General features: G+C 39.2%; 2 protein-coding genes across 11 annotated transcripts in view; one reads left to right on the top strand and one right to left on the bottom strand.

Moving 5' to 3' along the window:
- Positions 1-15,346, top strand: part of Ppn (proteoglycan-like sulfated glycoprotein papilin) — a 72,856-nt gene extending 57,510 nt beyond the window's left edge. For 2 of the 6 annotated variants that reach the window (XM_085189159.1, XM_085189158.1), the window contains exons 30-52: positions 22-195; positions 687-857; positions 1,413-1,497; positions 1,588-1,814; positions 1,906-2,151; positions 2,504-2,630; positions 2,922-3,003; positions 3,245-3,443; positions 4,180-4,350; positions 4,719-4,851; positions 4,943-5,066; positions 5,496-5,679; positions 5,855-6,028; positions 6,379-6,561; positions 6,830-7,171; positions 7,647-7,874; positions 8,313-8,452; positions 8,889-9,036; positions 11,384-11,809; positions 12,251-12,406; positions 13,680-13,790; positions 14,148-14,244; positions 14,552-15,346. In XM_085189159.1, coding sequence (XP_085045285.1) covers positions 22-195; positions 687-857; positions 1,413-1,497; positions 1,588-1,814; positions 1,906-2,151; positions 2,504-2,630; positions 2,922-3,003; positions 3,245-3,443; positions 4,180-4,350; positions 4,719-4,851; positions 4,943-5,066; positions 5,496-5,679; positions 5,855-6,028; positions 6,379-6,561; positions 6,830-7,171; positions 7,647-7,874; positions 8,313-8,452; positions 8,889-9,036; positions 11,384-11,809; positions 12,251-12,406; positions 13,680-13,790; positions 14,148-14,244; positions 14,552-14,639 — 4,016 coding nt within the window. In that variant the 3' untranslated portion in view covers positions 14,640-15,346. The remainder of the gene's footprint in view (positions 1-21; positions 196-686; positions 858-1,412; positions 1,498-1,587; positions 1,815-1,905; positions 2,152-2,503; positions 2,631-2,921; positions 3,004-3,244; positions 3,444-4,179; positions 4,351-4,718; positions 4,852-4,942; positions 5,067-5,495; positions 5,680-5,854; positions 6,029-6,378; positions 6,562-6,829; positions 7,172-7,646; positions 7,875-8,312; positions 8,453-8,888; positions 9,037-11,383; positions 11,810-12,250; positions 12,407-13,679; positions 13,791-14,147; positions 14,245-14,551) is intronic. The other 4 variants (XM_085189160.1, XM_085189162.1, XM_085189161.1 and 1 more) reach the window with 4 other exon arrangements.
- Positions 15,196-20,562, bottom strand: part of Bruce (BIR repeat containing ubiquitin-conjugating enzyme) — a 47,419-nt gene continuing 42,052 nt past the window's right edge. For all 5 annotated transcript variants that reach the window (XM_085189152.1, XM_085189153.1, XM_085189154.1 and 2 more), the window contains 8 exons: positions 20,390-20,552; positions 19,949-20,066; positions 19,457-19,577; positions 18,764-18,996; positions 18,345-18,584; positions 17,342-17,530; positions 16,848-16,982; positions 15,196-16,622 (listed from right to left, as the gene is read on the bottom strand). In XM_085189152.1, the coding sequence (XP_085045278.1) occupies positions 16,428-16,622; positions 16,848-16,982; positions 17,342-17,530; positions 18,345-18,584; positions 18,764-18,996; positions 19,457-19,577; positions 19,949-20,066; positions 20,390-20,552 (1,394 nt within the window). In that variant the 3' untranslated portion in view covers positions 15,196-16,427. The remainder of the gene's footprint in view (positions 16,623-16,847; positions 16,983-17,341; positions 17,531-18,344; positions 18,585-18,763; positions 18,997-19,456; positions 19,578-19,948; positions 20,067-20,389; positions 20,553-20,562) is intronic.

Raw genomic sequence — 20,562 nt, 5'->3', positions numbered from 1 at the left:
CATAAGTGTGTTGTATTGTAGACCAATGTAACCTGCCGGTGGAGGCGGGTCCGTGCGCGGGGCACTTCCCGCGCTGGGGTCACAGCGGCGGGCGCTGCGAGCAGTTCACTTGGGGCGGCTGCGGCGGTAACGCCAACCGCTTCGGCTCTGAGGCTGCCTGCCTGCTGCGGTGCGCGCCGCCCGGACAGCCCATACGTAAGATTATCCTATTACTTAGACAAACTCTTTCTTCTTCTTTTCATTAAAAAACAAAAAGTACTATTATAATGAAGACTAATTCACGCTTGGTATAGTAGTTGGGTTGGTATTTTAGTGATTTATTTTTATTTCAAATAAATCAGCGCTAACATTGTATGCACAACAGTAATGGTAGTTTACATTTGGTTGATAACATGGTTGATGACTTAGTTGATAAAATTAGGCCTTACGATATATATTATTTAGTTAACTAAATTATTAGACGGTGGTGGATTGCACAGTAGATTGATTTGTAGATAGTTTTAACCTTTATTTAATTTATCTTTTACTTTCAAAACTTGTATCAACATGCAAAGGTCTTTACAAGATTAATACAAATTGTAACAGAATTGATAATTACTTACAACCGAATAGTTCTTTATGGAACTATACAATTTAAGAAAGATCTGACCATGTTAATACGAGAACACTAACATTGCACGCCACAGAGGCATGCTCTCTGCCGCAAGAGGCCGGTAATTGCACGGAGAAGCACCCTGCCTGGGCCTTCAGCTACACCGAGAACAGATGCGTGCCCTTCTACTACACTGGTTGTGGAGGGAACGATAACCGCTTTGACAGCGAGCAAATGTGTAGCGGGGCCTGTCCCGCCGCCCACGGTGAGTACTACATCGACTTCGGAACCTTTCCTAAGCTGTTCTGTATGGACAAGACATTGTGTTTCCTATCTTTTTTTAATGTAGATAATATAACGATCGTCAAACTTAAAATTATAAATAACAGAGAAACCTATACATATAAGTTCTGGTCTTGTAAATGGCTGCATTTATGTTTTGGTTTTGTAAATTTCAAGAAGTCTTTAGTTTCAAAAGTATAACATAGAAATCAAAGTTTGCAGTTCCATATATTTTTCATATGGAACTACTGAAATTAAATATCAACTTTAAATATTATTTGAATTTTAAATGTAATATAATTTTTTTTTTATCCTATATATTGATATTAATAGCTAATATGAACTATTACTATTAGAAACTGTCGAAATGTGATAATGATACGTCTCCAGATTTTTTATCGCTTGTTGCTATATGTAGGTAATAAGTGCATGACAATTTATATAAAACAAATATTCTTTACGGGTATGGTACTAATATTAAGGATTATATATTTTTATACATTAAATATTATACTAATATTTAATTTAATGGCTACAGAACAGGAGAAATGCACATTACCAGCAGTGATTGGAGACTGTGCCGAGTATTCTTCGAGATGGTTCTTCGATACGTCAGTCCAGAGGTAAATTAATATAAAATGCTTACCATTTAAATATTTATTTATTAAAATAATGTTCCCAAAGTCAGATTGCAATGAAATATACATTTTTAGATGTCGCCAGTTCTATTATGGAGGTTGCGGAGGAAACGAAAATAACTTTGTATCGGAACGTGAATGTGAAAACGCATGTATGGAGTCAGAAGAGCCAATAACACTTCCTCCGACTGTACCCTCCACGCAACCCCCAACGCAGCCCCCGACGCAACCCCCGACGCAGCCCTCGACTCAACCACAAACACCGATACAGATACTGACCACAACCCCTGGAACATTGCCAGGTAAATTAATCTGTAAATTAATCTTTGACATATCTTTAGTACTTCACAAATATAATACCATTCTTATCTTTATTTGTTATCTTTTCTTCAGAGTTCTGCCTCTTGGACATCGACCAAGGTCCATGCACGGAAATGGCGACACGCTGGGCATATGACTTGTCACGTAAAGAATGTGTCACTTTCGAGTATGGTGGCTGCGGTGGAAACAGAAACAATTTCCCCAGTGAAGAATATTGTTCATATTATTGTCCGTCGCGTCTTGCGCCTGAGCCGGAACCCGAGCCCGCGCCTGTGCCTGATATCGAGTCACCATCAGGAACAGACTTAAGATTCGCAGGTACATACTTAGTATTTTTCATTTTAATTTGCAATTTTTGCATTTACTAAATCGATAATTGGGAAACCCAAAAATTTTAATTTATTTTTTTATGTACAAGTCGAATTGAAGCCAGTAGTGACGCAGGGGCACAAGCGTTCCACTGTAAATAGGTTATGGGTTCGATGCCCACTCGAGGAAATGAAATATATAATAATATTTTCAAGAATTGTGCACATAGTGGGCAATGGAAATGTCTTACTGGAATGTCTTACAAAATATCTTAACACTAGGTTCTCAGAATCATGATTTTTTTAAATGTGAAGGTACGTTAACGCGAGGGAACCTAATTGTCTCTTATTTTACCTTATAGGAGATATCTGCAATCTGCCGATGATTTCGGGTCCGTGTGACCAATCTGTGATGCAGTGGTTCTACGACGCGGCGCGCGGCGTCTGCAGCCAGTTCACATACAGCGGCTGCGAGGGCAACGACAACCGGTATTGTGTTATTGTGATATAAAGTTTATCTAACTAAAAAATTCAAAGGAAATTAAAATATAAAAATTAATTGTACGTATAAAAATTAGAACTGGCTCATGAGTCGGCAGACCATCTTGTCTTAATTAAACCAAGTCTTGGTTCTAGCCTGGGTCATTTGTTTAAATTCACTAAAAGTGCAAGAAATACTAAAATATTTATTAAACTCAAAAACTAATTATCTATCTTTAATCTCAGATACAAAATAGAGTAATTAAAACGATCTAAGATATAATTGCACTTCTTTTGTAGATTCGACTCGCAGGAGCAGTGTGAAAAGAAATGTAAATCGCCACCGGAAGTAAACGCCACTTCCACGACCACCGTCGTGCCGGTATGGATTTATTTTACACATTAACGATTGACGAGAGAAAAAAAACTATTCTATTCCTTATTAGTGCAAATTGCTTATCAAATAATATACAAAAAAATTAATGCAACTGATTAACATACAAATGTACCTATATTTAATATATCTACAGCATTAGTAGTATTAGATATATAGAAAATACATGAACTTTGAAAAATATTTGGGAATCGCTTCGGCAGATTAAGGTTTTTTTTAACCATTTTAGGAGCAAATACCAAACGAATGTCTAATATCGAATGAGTTAGAGGAGTGCACGGAAGAAGATGCTGTGTGGTTCTTCAACCCTCAGAAAGGAGAGTGTAGACTGTTTGAGAACAGAAATTCGGGCCGCGAATGTCGCCGCACCGGTACGTTCTCCTCTGAGGAGGAATGTGAACGTTCTTGTGGAGCCTTCAGAGGCCTAGGTAAGGATTCTATTAAATACCTAATTTTAGCTAGTCGTGGCGCAAGGGCCTGCGGCTGTAACGAGATAGGTTGTGGCCTCAATTCCTACTGAAGAAAATGAAATATTTGATATTTTCATTGTCCCGCTCTGGTAACAAAGCAAAGCGCACCGTTGTATTCCGCTACTCAACAGAAAGGGGGAAACGGAAGTGTCTTGATAGGAATGGGTGTCTGAATCTTCCCAGGTTGCATCTGCTATCCCTACTATGTACAGAATGTAGTGTGAAGCTAAAAAAACCTAAATCTATTTATTTTTCTTATTCAAAAACTACTTCACTAGAGATGAAGTCTTGTATTGAAATTGGAATACGATTTTGTGACGTAATTAGTTTTAAATAGTCTCTCTCTTAGAGAAGAACAAGAGAGATGTTATTGTTGAATGTTAGATAACGTAATTAGTATCTTATAAAATTTTTATACCTACCAAAATATGAAGAATAATATTTATCAAATACTAATTTTGGAAAATGGTACAGTGTTTGACTGTAAGCTTGACGGTTTTCATTTCTTCGCTCTGTTAACAAGAAACATCCGGACGTTGAAATCCTTCCGCTCGAAAATATGGCGGGAAGTGGAGAACAGAGTGTCTTACGTAACACTATGTTCCCACTCCCTACCCTGCTGTATTCAGAATACAGCGTGAAGCTGAAAAAACATGTACGAGTATGTTAACAACTAACTTTTCGATTGGCTTAGACGTGTGCCGGTACGAGATGGACGCTGGGCCGTGTCGCGCGGCTGTACCCAAGGTCTACTATAACTCGGTGTCGCGTCGCTGCGAGGACTTCCTCTACGGCGGCTGCCTCGGCTCACCTAACAGGTTCTCTACAATCGAAGAGTGCGAGCTGATCTGCCCACCTGACAACTGTATGTTCTTTTCTTATATCATTTGGACCTACTATTATCCTGATCGGGACTATTTTCACTGAGTGTATTGTATTGTAGTAATTGTATTACCTACCTACTTCTACTTAGATTAAATTTGTAGCGATATCCTTCTTGAGAAATACAACAAGTGCTTAAGAAGTAAATTTTTCCTCTTTTTATTCTTGCATACCACTTTCATTAAAGTATCAACTGTCATGGCGCAGCTTAGATATGTGGTATGACATATGTGGATATTACATATTGTGTATAAATAAAAATATTTTGCCGTTTACTTTAAAAGTGTATATAGTATGATGTTCAATTGTTTCTCTTCTCATTTATAATTATAATATTACAAAATATCTCAGTGAGCGTCGACCCGTGCGTGCTTCCACCAGAAACGGGCAACTGCTTAGCCAGAATCTCCACGTGGTACTACGACGCGTCGCGCGGCGAGTGTGACGTCTTCTTCTATGGCGGATGCAATGGCAACGACAATAGGTACTCGTTAAATATCATTAATATATACGAAAGAAATGTCATTTAAATATTATTATTATTAATTCCATATTCATATTTGTTTCGCTAACAGATTCACATCGAGAGAGATGTGTGAAAGCCGCTGTAAGAAGGCATCGACGACTACAGTCGCTTTCGTTCTTTCAACTATTACTACGACTACGACCAACGCACCGCTCATCACCACACACGAAACGGTTAGTGTTCATATACGATAATTCATTATCGGACCATAACTTAACTAAATAAAATTAAAAAAATGTCTGTATATATGTATTATAAATATAGAGTATAACTAGATGCTAGTATATTTTTTGGTAACTATCTGTTTCGGATGACCATTTTTTGGTAACTATCTGTTTCGGATGATCCGGCTCGAAGGACCAATGGACCCAACTCGAGGGAACGCGGTCTACTCTATATATGTACCTAGTTGAAATTAGCGAGTTTAAAAATAAAATTGTTTTGAGAACAATGCTAATGAATAATTAGTACTGTAATGGACGGTACGAGCTTTGAATATGCATTGCCTTACAATAATAGCGATGACATTGTAAAGACTACGTCGCGGTGTCCAGTTATAATGCTTGACCACAACACATACCTTGTTATTAATGGTTCGTTAGGTCGTTGAGGACGAGTGCTCGACCCCGGCGTCGCTGGCCCCGTGCGGTGACAACGTGACGGCGTTCTACTACGACTCTGAGGCGCGCGCCTGCGTGCGTAGCCTCACCGGCGGCTGCCGCCATCCCAACAATTACCGCAGCGAAGAGGAGTGCGAGCGTCGCTGCGGCGTCTTCCGGAATCTCGGTCAGTCCTCACTAGATATTCCACTTACTAAGCTACGTAAAACTGCCAAGATTCTTAAATTTTATTACATACCTCGACCTAATAAAAGCGAGTTAAGAAAAGAATAGCTAGTTGAGTATAAATAAAGGTTTGTGTGATGTACCTACATATTTTTAACGATTACAATGGAAAGCAGACGTGTGCGGGTCTCCCCTGGACGCGGGCCCGTGCCAAGCTGCGATCCCCAAGTACTACTGGGACGCACTAAGCGGGCGCTGCCTCTCGTTCGCGTACGGCGGCTGCGACGGCGGTCCCAACCGCTTCTCCAGCGTCGACGAGTGCGAGGACCACTGTGGACACACGGCACCAGGTACGTGCAGTAGAGGATATTCTCTACTTCTTTTACTAACATCTTCGTACTTCTACTTCGATTTCTTTCTTTTTTTAATAGAGAACACTTCTTTCGAATAATTAAAACCTATCTGCTATAGTACCTATTCATCCATGCTTTCGCATTATATATTTTGGTATTGTACTAATAAAGTTCGGTGTCAAATGTTAAAAAAAAAAACTTTTTAATTGGGTAGAATTATTATTTAAATATAAATTAAAATTCGAGATAGCATTCAGTAACGAAATAAGGATACAAAAACATTTGTATGTGATCGGCGTGAATGGTGATGTGTGAGTGGAGCGGGGCAGTAACGTGCGCACATGCAGCGCCGGCGTGCCTGCGCGCCGTGGCGACGGGCGACGCGCGCTGCAGGGCGCCTGCGCCGGCCCGCCGTTGGTACTACAGCGCGGGCCTCGGGGAGTGCCTGCCCTTCGTGTTCCGCGGCTGCGGCGGCAGCGACAACAGCTTCGCCTCCTACGCCGACTGCGCCGCACTCTGCATACCTTTCGGTACTCGCATCGAGCTTGCGCTCTCGAGACGCCCTTTGTTTTTTTTGCTCTATTCTACAACATACGTTTGTATGTGACGTGAGACGAATTATTCGATTATCACATTTCTCACATTACGCCGATTGCACGCTTTTCTTTTCACGCACTTTTCTATCATCACTACGCTATAATATTATTCTATAACTATTTCTAATTACACATCGTAAGCATAAATAAGAATGTAAAGTGTCGCAGTTTGAGATACAACGGTAACGGGTGGTTTCCGCAGTGGAGTCCAACGAGGTGGTGCCGGATTGCTCGTCGTACGCGGCGGAGTGCACGGCACTGCACTGCGAGTACGGCATGCAGCGCACGCGCACAGCGGCGGGCTGCGAGCGCTGCACGTGCGTGCCCGTGGACGTGGACTGCGCGCCGCTGCGTCGCGAGTGCGAGCGCCTGACCTGCCACTACGGCGTGCGGCGCAGCGCCGGCGCCGACGGCTGCGAGCGCTGCACGTGCCTGGAGCACCCTTGCGCGGGTACGCGATGCGAAGCCGGCCAGCGCTGCGTAGCCGCGCCTTACCGAGACGCGCTCACTGCCGACGTGCGCTACTCCACCGACTGCAGAACTGGTAATACTCACTGACCTCCTATGACTCTATATGAAACAATGAATAGTAGGTAATAAAATAATTGAAAGAGATAGACATCGCAAGAAATTAACAAAATATACTTATTTACTTAATGTTACAAATATAATAATACTAGCGGCCCGCTCGCGGTTTCGGTCGCGTGAACTATGTTATTATTAATTTCTGTCTCCATGACTACGTCCTAGTGACGTCTATGCAAAATTTGAAACTCCTAGCATTTGTAGTAACGAAGTTTCATACAAACTTTCGACCCCAAAAACAACCCCTTCGAATATTGCAAATTCCCGTCTTAGCGAACACCTACGTCCCATAAGTAACTCCTATGCCAAATTTGAGATTCCTAGCACTTGTAGTTTCTGAGATTTCGTGATGAGTATATAGATTCAGTTATAAAAAAATAATTAAAATCATTTTTAAGTAACCGTTTAAACTAAGTACGAATATGTCTATGCAGTTAATAAGACGGGCTTGTGCCCCGTTGTGGAGGAATCTGAGATCGCAGAGGGGCAGTGCCGGCGCGAGTGCAACGACGACGCGGACTGCATCGGCGTAGGCAAGTGCTGCGAGCGCGGCTGCAGCAGCCTGTGCCTGCAGCCCGCGCCGCCTGCCACGCCCGCGCCCGCCCCCGCGCCCTCGTCCTCGCCCGCCGCCACCTCCGACCCCAACGCCGTGCGAGCTCCCGGTACATATACCCAGGAATCATGTTATAATCGTGTTGTTACATATTTATACCAAAACTTGTTTTTCATTAGAAAAGGACTTAGTATTCCTAATATTAATCAATCAAAAAAATGTAAAAAGAAATCGGTCTCATTTAGTAAATTTCGTAAATTCCTTTAAATTTGTTAATTTGTTGTCAAACGATGTGGCTTTAAAAATGGTATTATAAATATAAAAAGTTGACTGTACCAAGTGTTCTTATAATTAAAAAAAACACGAGGACTCCACAGAGGGCACATGTCACATGACAGTTTAGAGATCGTTTAGCGCTCTGTTCTCTCTGATTACTTCGCTAGGGACACAGCGTAAAGCTATGAATGTATGGGTGAATGTAAAAGTTGAATTAGTTGATTTGTGCAATGAACCGCTCAGTTGTAATGTCTTTACTAATGTCCCGCAGAGCTGCCGCAGGCGCCGAGCGCGGTCGCGGCGCTCACGGAGCCGGAGGTGCGCGCGAGTGAGGGCGGCAAGGCCACGCTGCGCTGTCTGTTCCACGGCAACCCGCCGCCCACCATCACCTGGCGTTGGGGAGCCATTACGGTACTTCTGACACTCAAATACCTTATAGTATACCTACATATAATTAGAGAAATATTTCATATTATACATTCCATACGTAGCGAAGCTGATATTTTTTTTATAAAAAAGAACAAGAAAAACATATTAACAAAAAGATAAAGAGTTCATTCAAACAAAAAGAGAAACAAAAAGAAAAAGAGAAAGAGAAAGTCATTATACATTTATATTATACCCAATTAGTAGTGATGTGTGTCGTATATCTGTATCCGTATCCGCGGATATAGTTTGTTAACGATCCGTTACATCATTGCCATCATCTAATAAGTAATGTTTAGGTGTTAAAGCGGAGAACATAGTGTCTTTACACTAACCCCTCTCCGCATACCATTTACCTTTACCCTACACGTGTATACGTTGAGTTACCACTACCATCATTGTATTCCTATTTGTGGTACAGATCGAGAGCGACACGGGCCGTTACCGGCTGCTGACGGACGGCTCCTTGGAGATCGTATCTCTGTATCGCAACGACTCCGGCGTCTACATCTGCGTCGCCACCAACGAGCTCGGCCGCGCCACGCAGGAGATACGCCTCGAGGTCGACGGTGAGTGCAATAATAGCCAACCAAAAGTACGACAACAGATGATGATGGTGATGACGATGACACCACTAGAACTCCTCAAAAAAAAATTAATTTTAACATTAATTGTAGAGTTGTTAGAAGCAAAGTCCAGGTTTAATAGGTATAAGCTGAAGCTGCTGTGAACATGAACTTAATTTTATGACTTAAAGAAATTCAGTTAAAATAAACACTTTTCAGAAGAAAAGATTGACATGAAGAAGAGAAGAGAAAAAAGATTGATTGGCAATATTTAGTTCTATATGTGTTCATGTTCGCAGCTGTGGAGAAGGCACAGAGCATTTTGTTTGGTTTGCAATGAACGAATATTTTGCAATGCATTTTAATTACCCTTCTTCTTCTTCTTCTCATTTTTTATTCTTTTCACTTTCTATATTTAAATGCAATACCATTGTGTCTTGAAGTAGATTTTAGTGAATATGGTTTTAATTTAGTTTTCTTCATTTACTATTCTTTCTATATTTTTACTGTAACTTGAATAACTTTCTATTTTCCAATTCTATGCTTTAATTATATTTTTACAAAAGCAATCACTGAGAGCATTAACATTTTATCAATGTAACACGACGCTACGCAGAACAGTTGGTCCACATCTGGACCACATATGAGTATTTCGACATTTTTGTACCAATCACTTTTGCTGACATAATTATTATAACGCGATAATGGAGAAGCAACGGAAACGTGCACAAAATATATACGTAGTGTTTTAAAACAAATATAGTAAAGCCTCTACATAAGCACTAATGTGTACCAATTTTATAAATATAGATATTATTTTCCACTTTTTTTTATAATTTACAATTTATATTAAGTTGTAATTACACTAGAATTAGAAAGAAAAACTTTATCTTTCTTAGAGTTATCGTTTCCTGGATGATCTCATTATATGTTTTATTTACTCGAGCAAATTTAATGTCCGCTATTGCTAAGTAAACAATATCGATAACCTTAGAACTTGAGAAACTTTTATGATCAACAGATTTAAATACTAAGGATAATATTTTTACTATCTATCAGCTTCACGCTGCACAGCAGGGTAGGCAGAGACTTTCTGTCGAATTCTGGAGGCATTGCGTGTTGAGTGGCAAAACTCAAAGCCACGCTTTACTTTGACACAAGAGCGAAGAAATGAAAATACATATGCATTTAAATATTATGTAAAGTATAAGTAAAATATAAATTTATAAATTTAATTTTAATATTTCATCTCCTCCAGTGAGGATCGAACCCACAACCATTCGGTTTTACAGTCACATTTTGTGCCACTACGCCACGACTGGCCTCTATATTTTTATTAAATTTATAATATAAATTTATAACGTATTACTCGTTAGGAACGACAATTCGTGAAAAATAATTCGCGGAACTTATTCATTTGATAACTTTGTGATTACAAAATCGTTCATTTCGTTTGGCATAATTACTATATTTTATCATTTTGTCGGACGTCCGCAAAATTTGCAGTCAACAGTCTTTTATCTAAATATCATTAGAACGTCCCTTGGGACCTCTATCTTATCGGAGCGCTTGTTGCTTATAATATTTTAAAATTAAAGGAAATTGTTCAAATTATTATTAAATATTTAATATTCCTTAAAAACATTTTTACATTCGTGGGTCACTCCGGCATTCAGTGTTTGAGGTTCCCTGTTACGTCGTTGTGTTGATGTTGAGATACAGTAAAGTCAGTAGAGTCAGTAGAGTCAGTCAGTCGTCGGTCGGTGTTGGCGACAGTACCCGCGCATCATGTTACGGCTCTCAGTGATCGCGGCGTTCGCGCTGCTCTGCGCACGGGCACATTACACAGGTTTTGCGATCATTAACAGTAGTTACTTCCTTTTTTTTGGGTTCTTGGATTCTCTAAATAAAATATACCTAATATTTGTAATTTTTACAATTGTGTTAGTGTTATTTATGCGTTAGTGCTTTTTCCATTAATATTTATTAGTTAGAGCATCCAAGAACATTGTTTACGTTTATAATCATGGGTTTGGGTTGGCTTACTAGAAAATAATATATGTTTGTGAATGTTCCTTTTTCTTTGACTCATTTGAATTGGTTGTAAATATTGAAGTTTTCAGCTAAATAAAATTATAGTATTTATTATTATAACATTTTATTTTCAAAATACTAACTAAGTTTAAAAATAATTTTTTTATAAAAATTAGATATCCTTGCAAAGCTCAAATCATAGTATACCTTGGTATCGTCTTCATTATTTTCAACCAAAACATTTTTAATTCAAATGTACAAAAAATGAATATTCACAAGCCGTAGAGTGTAGTACTAACAAAGGGGACGGGGCTAGGTCCTGTGAATACAAAGGCGGGTATAGCGGGAGAGCCCAACGCGGTGGTGATAGGCGAGCTGGGGCGGCCTCTGAGCGTGCGCTGCCTCTCGTACGGGTTCCCGCCGCCCGCCATATACTGGTACCACGGCCGCGACGGGCCCATGGTGCCCTACAGCAGCCCGCTCTACGAGGCGCGCGACAACGTGCTGCAGATACGCCAGCTCACTGCCGACACTCTCGGCGAGTACATATGCCAGGCCTACAACGGCATAGAGTCGCCGGCCGAGTGGTCGGTCACCATACAAGCATTAAGTACAGACACCGAGGAGGACCACCCGTCCTTGTTGCCGAGGTATGGGGAGGGGCCGACGACCACCGCCGAGCCCACCACTGAGGCCTCCACCACGCCGGAGCCAAGGATTATTGAGAGGCCAGTCTTCACCGGTAAGACTGTACCTTGATACATGTTTTCATTTTATTTTTTAATATGAAAGCTTAATTTATCTTTATTGCATGATGGGTTTGGTGCATGATCCCTCTTTGCATGGTAATGTAAGCTACATCTTATGACTTCACGATATCGTTAGATCTAAAAAAATATAGTTGAGTTGTGCTATTTCAGCAGTACTATTCAATTATGATATGGTGACTATTACAAAAAAATCATCGAAGTAAAATAGGTACAATGTATATTATTATTATTATAGAATAAATATTTATAAAAATAAATCTAATAATGGATATTTATGACTTTTATATATAAGTATATATATATTATTATTATTTTTGTGATATTGATTGTTGTTTTGTAATTATTATTTTCGTTAAAGAACCCACTGGTTGTTGGTGTTTATTTTTGTACATATACGTGTTGTGTGTGCACAGTGCCGGTCAGCACGCGCATCGTGAGCTCGCGCACGCGCGTGGCGGCGGGCTCGGAGATCAACTTGCCGTGCGAGGTGGACGGCTACCCGCTGCCCGCCGTGCACTGGACGCGCGACGGCGTGCCGCTGCGGGACGACGACCGCATCTCCGTCACCGGTTAGTTTAACTAGATATACCTTTTATTTTGTTTATTTATTATTTACTTAATAAATAAAACATAATATACATCAGTCAATTTGGGTACTACACACACACAGATTATTGTTATTAATCTAGGTAACATTAGTCCATATGGATGTAACTGATGTAATAACACAATCATTCCGCAGTTTTGGCTTATATTACAAAAAATGAAGGATCAGTTGTTTGGTATTTGTATATTATACCTACCTATATTTTCAATTAGCATCAAAAAATATTTAAAAACTCATTTAATAGAAAACTTTTTAAAACAAACAAAAAATTGTAAGAACTTGTGTGTTAATTGTCTATTAAATGAACGTATCATAATTACTCAGATTGGCTATATCTATTACTCTGCCTATATACGATAGTGGGTACGTGAACCTGTTTAATAATTCTATCTCTATAACTGCGGTCAAACGATACAAAAATAGATAATAATACAGAAATAGGATTAGATTGCTTTACATTCTATGAGTACGTTTTAAGTAGAGACCACTCGTGGCGCAAGGACACAAGCGAGCGACTGTAAACGCAACAGGTCGTGGGTTCGATTCCTACTCGTGATAATGAGACATTTAATATTTTCATTTAATTACTTTGATATAGAGAAAATCGTGGCGCAGCGGCACAAGGGTGTGACTGTAACGTGACGGTTGTGGATTCGATCCCCTCACGAAGTGAAATATTTCTATTTCTTCGCTCTGGTATCGAGGCAAAGCGTGGCTTTGAGTTCTGCCACTCAACACGCAATGCCTCCACAATTCGGCAGAAAGTAGGGAACGGAGTGTCTTAACACTAGGTTCCCTCTGCCTACCCTGCTGTGTGCGGGATACAGCGGGAAGCTGTTTTTTAATTATTTTTTTACCTTGGTAATGAGGCAATTCGCGGCATTGGGTTCCACTCAATAAGCAATGCAACCAAAATGTGGTGGAAAGGGGAAACGGTACTTCCATATTAATGGTTTCGCAGAACTAGGTTCTCAGGTTCCCTCTACGTACTCAGCTGTGTGTCGGATAAATCGAAAAAGAAAAAAACTTTCAATCAGATAAATAATTTGAAAAAACTTTAAGACACAATTTAACTGCATTCTCCTTTTTTACCGAACTAAGTGATATCGTGGCGTTTTTATTCTTGCGTATATTATTTAATGTATTTTTTTTATATAATTCTATTTTAAAATTTATAGAGTTGACAATATATAATTATAATCGTACTTAATTATTGTAAAACGTATGGTGCACAGAGGCTCGCCTGACGATACTGCGGGCGCAGTCCAACGACAGCGGCGTGTACGGCTGCCACGCCGCAAACGCGTACTCCTCGCACTACTCCACCATCGCCATCAATGTAGAAGGTAAACTTTACATCTTTTTCTATTATCCTATTACCATTAGCCAGATTCAACCCCATTGGTCGTGTCGCCAGTCTACTAAAACACTTCCTTCATGTCCGCGCCCAGTATCAGCTCAAAGGGCCTTAGAGTTTCAAGTGATTGCCAGTATCGTGATCATCTGGAAAACAAAACCAAGTTGGCCTCAAAGAAACTGGAGGTCATCAGCAGAGCGAGACAGAAATTCACGCCAAAACATCGATTGGCTCTGTATAGGGCCCAAATTTCCATAAAAAATAAGGCCAGCACATGTCTTGACTGTGGATTTTATAAATGAGATATTAAAAACATAAAAATATTGACATATAAAATTCTTCACAGGACTGTACATACCGTCGAACTGCAAGGACAACCCGTACTTCGCGACCTGCCACCTAATTGTCAAGAGCAAGTTCTGCCACCACAAATACTATTCGGGGTAAATAAAACTATTTAAACTTCATCATTAATATATTTTTAGCAGCTACCCACTGCATCCCATAAATAGCAAGCAGGGTAGGCAAAGGGAAAATGCGATTCTTGTGTTAAAACACTCCGTTCTCATTAACACTTTCATTCCCCTCTTTACTCCGAATTCTGGAGGAAGTTTTAAACGTTTACTATATTGAAAGTTATCTTGTAGACAGATTTTTGTAAAATATGTAGTTGATAGGCTAAATTTACCATAAAAATATACTCATATTATATTATAACGAAAATGCATATATCATTATTATAATACACAGATTCTGCTGCAAATCGTGTGTGGAAGCGGGACAGCTGGACCCCAACGAGCTCACCATGCAAGCCGACATGTGGACTTGGAAGAAGTAGACCACCACCAGACCACACACCAACAACAAATACAATTAATATAACTAAATATTATTTATAATTCACTTTAGTTATTACAATAAATTAATAATACAAATCTAGTAACGCTTCAGTTGTCTATAAAGACAAGTTTTTTTTTAAATTTAGTAACGATACTCACTAGGGCTTATACGTTCACTTTTTAGTGCCATATTTTTTTTTACATTATTATTTTATTTGCATTACAAACAATACCAATAGATTAAACCACCATAGTTCTGTAGATATATAGATATTATAAAGAATGTGTGTAAATAAATATTGTATGTCACAATTTATTTAGTTAGTTCCATCTGTGATGGAAATTCAATTAAGATATTAAGTTAAGAGCCATTAACAGAGGCTTTATTTGGTATATTCCCTAAAAATAACGCAAAAAAAAAGTTGAGCAACATTAATAAAAATTGGCGGCAGTGTTAGGATTTTAATATAACGTAACTTGTCATGTTTTAGACGAGTTTATTAATTATGTGCAATAAATATTAACACAAATAAGAATAAATAATAAACAAAATCAAGTCTCAGGTGAATAAATAATTATTTATTTCAGATATTAAAACGTCGTTAATATTAAAGTTAATTACGATTAAATGTCATTATATTTTGTATGTGAATTTTTTATATGAACAATGTGTAAATATATTTACAATAAAAGATATACGAACGAATTGCACACTTATTTGTTCCTTATTTTCTTGTAGTTTTTCTAAAATAAAAATTTACAGTCTTTTAAACTCTATTTAACTTCATGGCTGCTCCTAATGTGATATTCATAATTATCATACAAGCAAGTTATACTTTACATGAGTAATTTTTAACACAAAACAATTATATTTCCAATATCTAAACGTATACATACAATTGAGATGTAGTTTTATGTCTTTATAATATATTCGTATATTCAACAAACTCAATTATTTAAGAATATTGCATGAAAACATGAAACAACTACATAAAAAATGTACGTTATCAATTATTCAAAAGGGGACAGACATTGTAAACAAAGAAAAACGAAAATAAAAAACATACCGAAAAAAAAAGAAAACAAAAATTGCAATAACATAATTTTTTATTTACATTCGAATTTGTCAGACAAATATATATAACAAGTAAACGACCTACTAAAACTTACCTGACAATTGAAAATACAATGAGACACTAATGAGCCGTTATATAATATTATGTACAATGGCGTCCCCCCTTCGGCGACCCGAGCGAGTGTCACACCACCTCGTCCAGTCAGCTCAACCCGACCACGTCCGTGGCCTTCATACGCCTTAATTACACAACAATAAAACACAATCATTTATATACATCAAATTATAATGTAATATACATCATACAGACCCGGCCACCCCGTAGTAACGGTTTACACTAAAAGGGGAACATGTGTGCAGGCAGAGTCATCTATCCACAAGGCCATACGGGGATGGAACTTTTCGCGTCCGGACGTCATATATTTATAAGTGCAGTCACAACAAGCATCGTTCAGTGCCGGGAGGGTTTCTACCAAACTATTTTCGCCCTCAAAACCACGACGATGCGCCAACACACACCGTGCACGGTCGCGGGCCCTTCGTAGTATCACAATACAATAAACTAGAGGCTTCACTAAAACTATACATCTAATAAAAATATTTATAAAACAGTAAAACGTCAGGAGCGACGGCACCGCGACCCGCGACGAAGCGAGTCGAACTAAACACAGCCATAATGAGAAACGAGCGCGGCCGGCTCTCGCAGCTGGTTTCAATCGATGACCTGCAGCACGATCTTCTCCATGTCGTGGTCGATCTCGTCGGGTTCGGGGACGGGCGCGGGCGCGGGCGGCGAGCCGGGGGAAGGCGCGGGCGCGGCGGGCAACTGGAACGGCTCGTCCAGGTCCTCGAGGCCGGGCGGGACCGGTAACTTTGCCAGTTCTTCTTGGAGCTTAACGTAGTGCCTCTGTAATTTAACAAGTTTATTTATTTAATTAATGTTACATTTAGAATTACCATTATTATTGTCTGGAAATACATATTGAAAAATATGAATAACCTTACAAAAGTTTTATTACATTTGTTTGCATTCAATTTTTTTCGGTAATATTTTTATAGTTCTAACACTTATTTACTTTATAGAAAGAAAACTTAAAAACAAACAAAATAAAAATTAAAAACAAAGAAAAACCTTGAGCGCCATAAGGTTGTGCTGTATACTACGCTGCGTGCGCTCGTCCCCGGTCTGTCCCTCCAGCTCCGTGATCCAGTTCGCCACCGTCTGCATTATCTCGTTACGTTTCATCCAAAAGTGGGTTTGAATCACCTTATTGAATAAAATATATTATGTATATTTCCGAATGACAATTAAAATTACTAACAATTTATAAGATAAAATATAGGTAAATTCGAAGTTCAATAAAATTCAGTTATGTTTTGTATTGAAATTTTAAAGAATTAAGCTCCGTAACATTTACGTAATATTCATTACGTTTAATATTTATATTATAAAACGGAAAAATACAATAGAGATCATGGGTATGTAATTAGAAAAATAAATATATATTACAAGTCTCCCTTGGTCCTATGCATCCTGAAAAAAATATTTGATGTATTTCACGTAAACAGATTTCAGCTACCAAAATTGAGCTTTATAAAGTTTATTTTGATCGGAGTAAGAATTACCTCTTTGAAGCACGGCTCGGGCGAGCGGAGGTGGTCGAGCATGGCCCAGCGCACGCACGCCTGGTAGATGTTGGAGTTGTACTCGAGGCTGGCGCTGTTGCCGACGCGCGTGCCTCGGCTGCGCTCGTAGCCCGGCTCGTTGAAGTACGGCTCCGGCACCAGGATCAGGGACTGGATTGATACTAGGACCTGTGACAGTATTAATGTATTACTCCCAGTCATTTCCTGATCTCGACCAACCATCTAGGTTTCTCAATTATAAGACAAATATTTATCTATCTTTCAGAGTTCTTCGCTTTAAATAATGAAATAACTCATGAGAATAATAATAAGGAAGAATAAAATAATACCAGGACATGGGAAGCCCGTATATAACTCATTATTAAAACATTTAAAATTATATTGCATATTGCGTGCATAGGAACACGTAAAATAACAAAAAAATTATGTCAAAATCAGACAAAGATCAGTGAGTGAACAATCAATCACCTTCTGATTTCTTAATTCTTATGATTGGTATTTATTTTCAACATTTGGACCGTTTATTTTGAGAGTGGTGTAAGTCCATTTTCTTTTGTTTCGAGAAAATTAAAGATTAGTATGTCGATGATTATGCAATTTCATTTACCGAACGATTTTAAGTTGTTCAAAACATGGTATTTTTTTGAGAAATTAAACACGGACTAGTTATATATAAAAAAATTACATTAAATTAAGCATGAATTACGTGATAGCTCATTTTTCTCAAAAATGGACTTACACCACTTTCAAAATAAACGATCCATTTAAAAAAGGGATTATCAAAATGGAACTACTCGTGTTTAAACATAAAAAATATACAGATACCACCAAAACCTCTGGATAATACCAATATTAATATATAGATATATTCCTATGATAGAAAGTATTTCTTGTTCTCTTCCTCCATCTTAGCAATTTTTTATGACCACGTTGGCAAAGCCCTGTGCTAATGTAAAAATTAGTAATATTAAAACATGATTACCTGAAGGAAACTAGAAGTATGTGCATTCCACTTTTCTTCAGGACGCCCATGCCACGTGTTCAACACTGAGAGGCATACTTTGCCGTCATTGTACAAATTAGGGTTGAACCGAACGGAATGGCGTCCCGTTGTTTCCAGATTGATGAGCATGGGCACTGCTGGATACTCCGCCGGGAAGTACACGTCCAGGATGAAGCAGCCGTTGGCGTACGGCGTGTCAGATGGACCCGTTATTAACACCTGTATATATAACAGACATTACATACAAAACAAATATTTCTATATTACGAAGTCGTGTCAATATTTAATACGCGTTTTGTGTACCAGGGCGAGGAAATAAAAATGATTTTATAATTATAATTTGTTCGAGTGTGGATCGAATTTATTAACCTAGTGTTTATAGTCAGAAGTTAGTTGACCTTCATAACGTCCAGGCGGTCAGTATCAGTGCGCACGAACACAGATGACGAGTAGGAGAGAGGTAGCGAGGTGGCCAGCGTGGCGGCCTCTTGCGCAAGGCGCTTCATGCGTGCAGGGTGCGCGCGCTCGCCTGCTGCGCGCACCGTGCCCTCGAAGTGGTACGGCACCGTAAAGCGGAACCCGCCGCCGCCGCCGGCGCCCTCCGCACTCTCCGCCATCATCTCGAATGTTTCTGGACAAAACATTTACACATTTATTTATTCATTAGCAACCCGGTCATGACTTCGTCTTACAAACAACGTCTAAATAGTCGTTAAAATGTTTTCGAATTACATTATTGTTCATTTACTTATAAATCTTATAATACTTACAACGAAATGTTGAGATGCTTTCTAAAATACAACAGTAATAACTACAATTAAATTGGTTAAGCCGTTTCTGCGATTAGCGTGAACAAACACAAAAACCTTAAAAATCATTGTATGTGGTTCTATAAGGTGATTAAAAACCACCAATTTTTTTTTAATATATCTTCCATGTACAGACACCGATCGTTACGATTTTATTGTAAGTATAGATACAGATGCCCCAATGAATGTAAGCACTGAATTCAAAGAAGTGTCTGCATCAAATTAGCATTATGCTATTAATATTGTTGTATCTATTGACCAGCAACAAGCGGAGTGGCCTACCAAACTGCATGGTGCGCATGAGGTCGATGTAGCGCGCCTCGCGCGTGGCGCCACGCAGTGGCCGCGCGCCGCCCGCGCTCTCCGCGTCACCCTCTGAGCGGCACATCAGCGCGGAGGTTGCCTGCAATATATACAACATACTGTTACTTGCATTTACATTGAATATCCATGATTCAAAATAAAATTTCAATCAAAGCAGTTTACACTAGTTTTTTTCTCAAGCATAGTTTTTTTTTATCAAAGGAGACCCTAGTTTTAAAATATTCCGTTCCCCCCCACACACCATCCATTTCGAAAGTTACGGTAATTTAACGTCGCATTTTGTCAAGCAAAGAAATAAAAAAAATTAAGTATAATAATTTCAGCAAATGAGAACCCAGACAGTGTTTAGAGTCTCAGACACTGTTCCGCTTAGCGACGACCTCTTATATTATAATATTTATTTTAAATTTATTAAAATTAATATCAGTAAATTATAATGACCCGAGATACCTGAATATCAGCAATAAGCAGAGCGAGGCCTTCATCTTCTTCGGACAGTTCTGAATTACTTGATGAACTAAATCTTTGGCTGTAAGTCATTTTTCCAAATATATTTTTCTTGCTCATTCTGCAATAAGAAGGAAATATTTTATTAATATCTCATGTTATTGAGTAGGGCTTGTAGAAGGGATCTCCACTGCTGACTATCTATTCTATATATTAAACAAGTCTCTATTATTACTGAATGACTGACAGCTAATGTTTAGACGAAACTCTTGGCATTAGAAAAGTTAATTACAGACGCCCCTACACTCACTCGTAGGAAAGAATTAAAAGAGAATGTGTGTAAGTTCCTACGAGAACGGAAAATATCGTAATTTTTAATCTTACATTTCAAAGTCATAGCAAACTAAGAGTCGGGGAGCATGGAGAGGGTAGTTGTATATATACCTGAGCTTGGTGGCATACGAGTTGGTGGTGCGGCTCATGCTGGCCAGCAGACGCGGCAGCGCGCGAAGGGCGGGCGCGAGGCGGCGGCAGCGGAGCGCCCGCAGCGCGCGCACCGCCCGCAGCACGCACACGTACAGCGGGATGTGGCGGGACATGTCCAGCACTGTGTAACA

The sequence above is a fragment of the Heliconius melpomene genome, chromosome 8 (genome assembly GCF_056956725.1).
Source record: "Heliconius melpomene rosina isolate 202511_hmr_F chromosome 8, ASM5695672v1, whole genome shotgun sequence".
In the NCBI taxonomy this organism is placed as follows: domain Eukaryota; kingdom Metazoa; phylum Arthropoda; class Insecta; order Lepidoptera; family Nymphalidae; genus Heliconius; species Heliconius melpomene.
This window is presented reverse-complemented; position numbering and strand designations above follow the sequence as displayed.